The sequence below is a fragment of the Indicator indicator genome, chromosome 16 (genome assembly GCF_027791375.1).
Source record: "Indicator indicator isolate 239-I01 chromosome 16, UM_Iind_1.1, whole genome shotgun sequence".
Classification (NCBI taxonomy): Eukaryota; Metazoa; Chordata; class Aves; order Piciformes; family Indicatoridae; genus Indicator; species Indicator indicator.
Window position 1 is genome coordinate 8,882,410 of NC_072025.1, and position 9,907 is coordinate 8,892,316.

Consider the following 9,907-nt stretch of genomic DNA (forward strand, 5'->3'; position numbering starts at 1 on the left):
GAAACGAATTTCACTCCTCGGCCGTCCAGCGATCTCTGGCGCTCTCGGCGTTCTACCCCTCGCCTCGCCTGCTGCCTTCTTAGCAGCTTGTTGCCGGGAGAGGCCGAGGCCCAAAGCCCGAGCGCCAGGAACCGCCACCCCACGGCCCCGGTTGCTCGGCGACGGCAGCGAGTGCCTCGCCCTGGCTGCGCCGAGTCACGTGTCAGGGTCGGGTCGTCCTCGGCCAATCAGCGCGGTCACCCCCTCCGGAAGTGAGGATACTTTGCCTCCCCTCAGCGGCGGCCCCGCTCGTTGCCATGACAACGCTGCGCGGCGGCTGTAGCAAGGCTGGCGAGCGCAGTCTGGGCGGCCGCCGCTCTCTTGTGGCCCGCGGGCGTCCGTGCGGCGAGACTCGGGTATGGAAGCGGAGGATCGCAGCGGGCGGAGGCGGGCCGCTAGGCTGTGGGCTACACTGGAGGACGAGCGGCGGCTGGAGGAGGCTGTGCTACGGGTAAGAGCGGCGAGAGCGGGTCCCGAGGGCCTCAGCGTGCGAGCCCAGATCCGTGTCTGCCTGTAGGGGGCGAGATGACGGAGGGGCCGTCGCGCCGCTCTGTCAGAGGCCTGTACCCGGCGTCACCTGTTGTTAGCATCCGCCCCGAAAAGTTAGTTACGATCCAAACAGTCTTGTAGTTGCTCGCTTGCGAATGTGTGCGCAGAGGAGACTTGTTATGGAAATTGTTGGTTCTGATTAGGCAGAAAAAAACAAAAAACGGAGAGAGTTGGAGCTGGAGCAAGGGAAGAGGCTGGCGGCCGAGTTGGCGAGGCTGAACCACGAAAAGCTTAAAGATGAGAAAATGAGGCAACAAGTAAGACAGAACAGGTAATGTTTCGAAACTTCACCATTCTCTTTAGTGAGTGTTACTGTAAATCAATCCTAACTCTGAAAAGCTTATTTATAGAAGCGTGGTCGCATTTTGGACGGAGCACGTGATCACATTTTGGACTGGAGTGAGCCCGAAGCCTGAGGGAACATAGAGGAAGTTTACTACGTTAAAATCAGTTATTTGTTTAGAATAGACTTTTAATTTTTTTATTATGGGCAGCAGAGAAGATCAAAACTGGAAAAAACATAGGAGAGGGTAGATTTTAAGGAGTGCTCAGGAGAAGCTTATGTCATCAGGAGAGTCGGTCCAGGTGCTAGTGAATATTAGAAGAGTGTTGGAGGTGATAGCAAGACAGGAGGGGAAAGGAGATGTGACAGCATGAGGTCATGTCAGTTAAGTGAAGACAAGACAGTGTGTGAAAGCTGTAGCAGAAGTGAAAATGTATCTGATCTAGAAGGAAAAGTTATTTTAAGATCAAGGTATGATAAGTTAATTTTAGGGAAATTTCATCAATAAGAAAAATTAAAATTTTTATTTTTGACTTATGCACATATATGTATGCTGATAAGTATCTGTAAGCATGTATTCATATATGTATGCATTCATACAGTTCGCTGTACAGTATGCAAAACTACTGATAGTGTATGTACAAACATAGATAACTCTTATTTCAAAACAGATTTTGTTTTCTTTCTGTGCTCTTATACTAGAGCAGTATTTTTCATCTAAAATTGTGAGTTTCCCTGACAATTTTTGTTTCTTTGTGTTTCAGTAGTTTACTACTAGGTACTTACTTCTTTGTAGTAGAATGCATCTTTTTTTTTTTCCTTCCTAGTCCTGAACTTCGAGAGTTAGAAAAAATGCTCAAAGCTGCTTATCTGAATAAAGAGCGAGCCGCACAGATTGCTGAAAAAGAAGCTATGCAGTGTGAGATAATGGTAATGAGCTGCTCAGTGTATCTCAGCACCCGAGTGCTGGAACTCTGCTGTATGGATTGTACTGAAAATGTTTCCTTTGAAGGTGATCTTTTTATTTAAAATGTTGTTAGCTTTAGGCATTCAGTGTTTATTGAAAACGTGGTTTGTGTTCTGAAGGACTAAGTGGCCCGCAGTAACCAATGAGAAGAAAGAGCTTTACTTTGCCACTGTAATCCAGGTAGTAGTGAAGTAAGCTGTATGAATGGGTATGGTTTCTATTTTACTGGGTTCATAATATTTATCCACAGTTTATTTATAAAGCTGTAATGCACTTCATACAGTGCATGCTTCTTGTGGTAAAGCCTTACCTCAAAAGCCAATTGCTGTAAATGTTGTTACTCAGATATAAGCTTTGTAACAGAATCTTCAGAAGGAATTATGAACTGGAATATTGTGTTTAGTTTTGGGCTTCCCAGTTCAAGAGGGACAAAAATCTACTGGAGAGAGTCCAATGGAAAGCTACCAGGATGATTAAGGGACTGGAGCATGTGCCCTGTGAGGAGAGACTGAGAGCCCTAGGGCTTTTTAGGCTGGAGAAGACTGAGAGGGGATTTAATAAATGTTTATAAACATCTGAGGGCTGAGTATCAGGAGGAGGGGACAGGCTCTTCTCCTTGCCCTGTGATAGGACAAGGGGCAATGGATATAAACTACAGCACAAGAGATTCCACCTCAACACAAGGAGGAACTTCTTCACTGTGAGGATCACAGAGCGCTGGAACAGGCCGCCCAGGGAGGTTGTGGAGTCTCCTTCTTTAAAGACTTGACTCATCTGGATGTGTTCCTGTGTGACCTGTGCTATGGTCCTGCTCTGGCAGGGGGGTTGGACTTGATGATCTTCAAAGGTCCCTTCCAACCCCTAGCATCCTATGATCCTATGATTTTTGCCCAGAGTAAGGCTGGCAATGAGGCAGATGACTTTGGTGATGTGAACATTTTACACAACCTTCATTTAATGCAAACTGCTGTAAAGACCAGGAGTTTATTGAGGATATTCCACATAGTTAAACCACACTCCAGTCATCATGATGATGACAGCTGGTTTCTCTCATGCTAAATGCTCTATTTTGTCTGCATTCAGTATGTATCTTCCTCCAAGTATTGGTAGTTCTCTTTGAGTTGTTTAGATATTGAGGGTTCCCTTGAAAAGGTTCCACTTGCTGGATTAAGCTGTTAACATGCTAAGGCACTACACTTACAGACTGAGGTGGAAAACATTCTGGGGTTTGTATTGCAGCATAATTCCTAGTATACTATGTGTTTTTTTATTACAAGTTGTATTAGTAGGAATAAAAATGAAGCTTGCATTGTTTTTTCTCCCTTACAGAAACAAGAGAATGAAATAGCCCAGAAGATGAAGGAAGAGGATGAAAGAATAATAAAAGAACAAAGTTCTGCACAACAGAGGCGAAATGAGGAGAAAACAATGTATCACCAAGAACTGGAGAAACAGCTTGAGGAACAAGAGAGGAAGAAACAGGATGCATATGAAGAACTTCTAAAAGAGAAACTTGTGATTGATGAAATTGTACAAAAGATCTATGAGGAAGACCAAATGTTAGTTACTTTGAATTTTTATTCTTTATTAATTTAAAGCAAACAGAGAGTTCTCTGTAGAAAGCTAATTTGTATGTGTATTTCATAGACTCAAAGGCCTGTTTTAGTTTTTCTTGGTTGCACATCGTACTAAAAAGAGACTAACTTGTCTGGATTTTGTGGTTTAAACATCAGAATATTTTTGTCACTCCAGATTTGTGTCCTTTTTCCCCAAATAGGGAGAGCTTCCACTGGGCCCGTCATGCTGGAAATTACTGCATGTCACACATTCCTGCCTCACCTCATGTCTCTGCCTCTTCATGTGATGTGTTGTATACCTGTCTTAGGGATAGGAAAGGAGGTTTCTGAGGGCATGGTGGTAGTGGTGGGGTAGGGTGGGGGCAGAGTTTAGTATACAGAAATAGTTTAGGAGATTCTGGTGCCATTAGGCTGTTGGGCTCCCTTCTCCTTTCCATTTTGATCATGTATAAAACGCAGTAGTAGTAAGTACCTACATGTACAGTTTCCTCTGAATAAAGATGCTAGACACGAGATTCCCTTTTTGGGGCACCTGGGGCACCTCAATTTAGGTACCTAATTTTGAGTTGAGTAAGTAAGGAGAGTCTTGGTCTCTGGAATATATTGTTAGTGCTAAACATGTGGTCTGATACATTACTCTGCAATATGTTAAGTAACTAGTTAAACGTCTTTTCCCATCTGCAGGGAAAAACAACTGAAGTTAGATAAAATGAGAGCAATTCAAACATATATTGAAGAATTTAAAAAAGAACAACTTCTCTGGAGGAGAAGGAAACAGGAAGAGATGGAGGAAGAAAATAGGAAAATTATGGAGTTTGCCAACCTTCAGCAACAAAGAGAAGAAGATCGGATTGCTAAAGTTCGAGACGCTGAGGAGAAAAAACAAAGACTTCAAAGCATGGTATCAAAACATGAAATTATAGGGAAAAAATTATTGTATGTCTTTATCTTTCATTGAGTGATATTTATTGTAATAGATTGCCCAGAATCTGGAAAGAGAACAACAGAAGCATGAAGAACTGGAACAAATCCGCCAAGAGCTGTATCTGGAAGAGCAAGCAGAGACAGAAAGGAAGAAGGAGATGGTAAGTGCTGACAGGCAGATGAAGTAGTATCTGTGTCTATACTGCAGGGCAGGAGAAATACTTGTCTTTTGCTGGACCTCTCCTGCAGACACATATGGATATTTGGTACTTATCAGATAGCAGGTTTTTCTATGTCATACATGTGTTGTGTACCTGTGCATAAACTGTTGTGGAAAATGGAGGTGGAGCATTGCAGCTTTGCCATAGCTCCTGTGGAACATGAGGTTAACAGAGCTAGTCTGCATGAAACTTTTCTAAACTAAAAGTAGTGGTGTATAAACAGGAAAACACATAGTTTATGGAGCACTTGTAGTTATGTGTAGATGAATTTAAACAGGCCAGATATGAATATCTAAAGGAAAAAAATGCACTATTTTGAATGACTGATCTAGTAAATAAAGTGCAGGAGGCAGCGTAGTCCTTCTCTGTCCCCTCACTTCTCAGGGCTTTGTGATAGTGCTCCTTCAGTCTTCAGATGTCGTTATTGGAGCTGTGATGCTTATAGAACATTTAGTGAGACTATATCCCACAGGCAATTCCTTCCTCATCTGAGGATGCTGTTCAGCAGCTGTGTAATTCCCATTTCCACCACTTTCCTCTAGGAGTGCTGGCAGGATTATTTATGCACTGCTCTCTGCTGGGTTTTTGGGATTTGCTAATTCTGTGGTGTTATTTATGACTTTGGGAAGTTTATTGACGGACTCCCTGAGCCAATGTTGGTCTGAAAGCTGTCTCAAAGTGAAGAGCTTAATTCTGACATGGTTCTAGATTTAACACCATGGTTCATGGTGTTAAATGCATTTGTTTTCAATTCTGTTCTGGGACAAAGTGTCCGTTTCCAACACCATTTCCTAAATGTTTTCAGTAGACAGGCAGTTTATTAACTTAGTTTTTGTAGAGAAAATTTTGTCCTTTGAGTTTCTGTTGCTGTCCCTAATGTATTTCTGTTTTAATTTCAACCAGGAGGACAAGTGAATGATTTGAATACCATTATGATCCCTTTTATGTATTTGTTCATCTCCTGAAGGAGAATGCCAGTAACTTTCAGGTTCAGGTGTCAGCTAAGTAGGTTAACTAACTGCTTGCTTTTCCCATGTCCACTCCATTTTTCCTATGGACCTGCCAACACTGTCTTAGAGTGAACAAAGGAAGTGGAACACAGGCTGAGATACCTAACACTTGCTTTTAGAGAGTTGTTCGGGAGGACTATTTTATGGAATCACTTCATGCTAGTGGAAAGGAAGTCATCTCTTTATTTAAAATTTCATTTTGAGGATCTTGAGACATTTGCCAAACTCTGGTTAATACTGGAGAGTACCATCAGGTCTGGAGTGTTTGCTCCAGTTGTTTATGCTAGAAGGTAACTGCTACAGGAAATCTATTCCAAGACAAAAACTGAGGAGATTGGCTTATGGGGATCAAAATTTTACAAAGTGTGTTCATTAGCAGAGCATTTTATTACATTTCCTTTATAGGCAGAAATTGAAAAGAGAATAAGGCAACGCCTAGACTTAAAGCAAATATATGAAGAGCAATTCGCTTTAAAGAGGGTAATGCAACAAGCTATGCAGGAAGAGGAAGAAGCCTTCAGACAACAGATGTTGGCTAAGCTTGCAGAGGATGATCGCATTGAACAGATGAATGCTCAGAAACGAAGAATGAAACAGCTTGAACATGGAAGGGCTGTAGAAAAACTTATTGAAGAGCGTCACAAGCAGCTGACAGCAGAGAAAGTAAGAGTTTTCACATTCACCTTTGTTTTGAGCTGAAGTGTTTCAATATGAGACTATCTCTGCTATCTTAAGTGAGAAGACTACTGTTACTAGGGGAACGGTGACAGGGGAACTGCTGAGATGTGCAGGGGGGAAATAGGCCATGGTTTGGAGCTGACATTTTGTAGCTCAAGAGGTTAGTCAGCAACATCCCTACATCCCTGTATACCTGACATGCTCTGTAAAGATCTCTTCAGGAGCCATGGAATGACACTGTTGTCCAGTTCAGCATTCCTGATCTGCAGTGCTGGTAATGATGTGAGCTGGGGAAATTCCAGCCTCAGTTGTAGTTTAAGTCTTTTGAATTATTAGGATGAAAAGGCATAAACTGAAAACAAGTCATGGAATCCTATGCTGCAGTTTTCAGAGCTGTTTAGGGTATAAACCACAGGTGTAATGCGAAGTGCAGCACCACAAGAATGTGCACCCATTTCTTCTTTTCCTGGACTAGAATAGTAGGGCAGGAACAGTCTCGCTTTTCTTAAATACCTTTTAGAAGGGTTTCTGGTAGGAGACTGATCACTTGCATAGCATGGCTAGCCTCATATCTTGCCATTCTGTCTGACACTTGCTAGTTAACAAACATGCATTGTTTAAATGCTCCTTTGTGGGTTTTTACATGCACTCTTCCATCCTTTTCTAACTCACTCCTGTGATTAGGAGTTAGTATGTGGAAGTTCAAAATCTACTCTGCTAAAACAATGTTCACAGAGCTGAAACAGAACAGTTACGGGAACTGCTTGCTTATTTTAGGAGCGTGAACTTGAAGAAAGACAGTTAGAGGAAAGAAGAGAAGCAGAAAAGCGTGCAATTGTTGAAGAGGAGAGACGGAAACTCTTGAAAGAGCATGCATCTAAATTACTGGGTTATCTTCCTCAAGTAAGTGAATTGTATTTAAAATGCTTTAAATGATTATTATGTACATCAGTTTTCTTTTGGACAGTTTAAAGTTGCAGAGCTGTAGATCTCCCGAGTCAGTGGGTGTCCTTCTTGTGTCAGCTTTCCTGTGCTAAAAGCAAATTTACAAAAAAATATTATTTCTGTATGGGGGCCTTTGGGCCCCACCTCAGTATTAACGTCTTGTACAGAACTCACCACAAAGCTTCCACAGTGCTGTGTTCTCCCCCTTTTTAATCTCTAAAGCAAGGAGTCCATGTTGCCACCAGATTTCTCAGCTGGGATTTTGGGAGCTATTTCTTACAGTGTTGGCTGTCTCTTAAGTCTTCTGTAACCATGGAAACAAGGCTTGTCTCTGTTGCAGTGCAATAAACTGCAGTGCTTGCAGCATTTCAAAGCTCATTTCACTGTTCATCCTTGTCTTTTTAAAAGTTAAAAAGATGGAAGCAGTTACTGTAACAGGAATGAACTACAATTGACCTTGTGTTGTGTGTCATCATCAGAAAGATCACCTGAGGGTACACAAATGAACAGAGGGCTGCTTTAGGGATGTGAAAATGCATTTACAGTAGAGATGGAATTATCCAGCTCTTTAGACACTGGAAAATATCTTGTAAATATAGTGAAGTGCAATTTTTATTCACTGAGAATGGTTCAATGGACAAGTGCTTACCTAATTCTAAAGTCTCCAATGTAAATGCCGTTTGTAATTCTTTGTTTCCAATGCTGGAAATTTATGTTCTGTGGGTCATATGCATTTTTAGCCCTAAAATCAAGTTAGAATTCATTAGAAATTTACATTTCTGTGTTCCCCTGCTTCCCTTCCCCAAAACATATTCTGAGTTTTTTAGTATCAGTTGATTTCCAAAATACATTTTCTTACAGAAGATAGACTCCCACCACAGTGGGAGGCAGTGCCTCTTTTCAGTGCAGTTGTTTACTAAAGCTGCTGCACCTGTGCTGTGCTGTCTGCAATCACTTTTGCTGGAAAGAGAATGCAGATAAACGTTGTCTTCTGTGTGTTGTGCTCATGGTGGAATCTTTATAGTATAGATTCTCATCATCATTTGTGTGAAGAATAAAAGAGGCTGTTATAGGTTAGCATCTGAAACTCATCTGTTGAACTTTTGTTACTGTTTTCAGGGCTGGCTGTTTTAACAGTAACACAAGTACCAGTTACTGCATTCGCTTGCAGAGATCCACCATAATCTCCCTACTTTGTTTTGCCTTCTGATGTGTGGGTTTTGCCCCTTTCTGCAGGGAATACTCAAAGGCGAAGATGATATTAACATGCTTGGAGAGGAATTTAGAGTGGCTTATCAGAAGAGGAGAGGTAATGCCTTTTCAGGAGAGCACTGAAATTTCCCCCATCTCATTTCCTGGTGTGCCACTAGGTGTCACCATCGGATGTCTAAGGAAAATTTCCATTTGCTGTTAACAGAACTTTTTACTATCGTGAAGTCTCCATTTTAAGACTGGAGTTCTAAACAAATGAGCAGTTATTCAAATGTATGTTGTGCTTGCATCTTTCATCAATAAACTGTTAGGGAGTTCTCAATTATTCTCACTTAGTGATGTAGCAACATTAAAAATGTTTTCACCAACAACCCAGCAGAAACCTAAGCTAGCATAAATTCACGTTTCAGTATGAACTGTCAGCTTCTCTAAATGCACTCTGTGCTGGCATTACACTATAAAAACACTAATCTAAATGTAGTTTGTTATATCTCAGAGGGGTAGGTATGAGTTAACTTGTTCAGCGTTAGTCCTTGCTGCTTTGCTGGTAGGATCTAAGCAGAGACACTTTTCCACTTTGAGGTCAGAATGACCATGGGTACCTTTCAGTGCAGAAACCTCCCATTCATGTGTTCTGTTCTTACTCAATTACTCTGAGGGGAGGAATCCATGCAAATAGGTGTGACAGGTTCATGCAAGCAGGCACAGGCTTTTATTGCTCCTATTCATTAATGTACACATGATATGCTCAGCTCATCTACATTCAAAACCATTATCCAGTTCTTGATTCTAATGATGACATCATGAAATCTTTTAAGCATACAATGCTTGTAGTGCACCTGTGGGTATGGAGCCATCACTCCTGATTATCTCAAAGCAGCAGCTGATGGCTAGGGAAAGATTCAATATTGTCATTGTCAATTTTACATAACACAATTGCATCAGCTGCAGAGTCTGTCTGGATAGCAAGGGGCAAGTCTCATCTGTTTTTGCCAGCCAGGGTCTAAGGTGTCTAAGACAGGGTCTAAGCTACAGCAAGTTAAAACCATTTCTGTACAAGAGGTGGTGGAGCTTAAATTACTGCCAGCCAAATTTTCAGGGGAGATCTGTTACAGAGAACAGACAAGGCCAATTTTCCAACCACATGTTTTAAAAAAGGACATGACATTTTCTTCTCAACTGGATCACTGGTTTATTTATTTCTGTTGCAACAAGGTATTTTCTGAGACTAAACCCTGACTACTTTGGACTGAATATTACCTTAGATAAGGTGCTGTTTTAAATGCTAAAACAGAGCAAACTGATTACAGTTTCACTTGTTGGAATGTTCCTGCACAGTCTGTACTTCTCCGCTCATTAAGGAATGGACAGTTTAGCCTGAAATTTCCAACAGGAATTTGTATTTCATCTGATAATGCAACACTAACCATCAGGCTTAGAAAAGTGAAACAATTTAAACATAAGCAAAATCAAGAAAATCATTTCACTGGGATAGACAACTA

At 41.5% G+C, this 9,907-nt stretch overlaps 1 protein-coding gene across 1 annotated transcript; it reads left to right on the top strand.

Moving 5' to 3' along the window:
* The first annotated feature begins 397 nt into the window (after positions 1-397).
* Positions 398-8,546, top strand: MNS1 (meiosis specific nuclear structural 1). The gene is made up of 9 exons (XM_054387993.1): positions 398-490; positions 732-859; positions 1,699-1,801; positions 3,168-3,397; positions 4,100-4,316; positions 4,393-4,500; positions 5,976-6,233; positions 7,026-7,151; positions 8,430-8,546. The coding sequence occupies exons 1-9, from the start codon at positions 398-400 to the stop codon at positions 8,526-8,528; spliced, it is 1,362 nt and encodes a 453-aa protein (XP_054243968.1). The 3' UTR covers positions 8,529-8,546.
* Positions 8,547-9,907: the final 1,361 nt, after the last annotated feature.

Excerpts from the sequence above, each read along its gene's own strand:
- MNS1 (XM_054387993.1), top strand. The coding sequence starts at position 398 with ATGGAAGCGGAGGATCGCAGCGGGCGGAGGCGGGCCGCTAGGCTGTGG. Across the intron at positions 4,501-5,975 it reads CAGAAAGGAAGAAGGAGATG|GCAGAAATTGAAAAGAGAAT; the intron begins GTAAGTGCTGAC and ends TTTCCTTTATAG. Across the intron at positions 7,152-8,429 it reads TACTGGGTTATCTTCCTCAA|GGAATACTCAAAGGCGAAGA; the intron begins GTAAGTGAATTG and ends CCCTTTCTGCAG.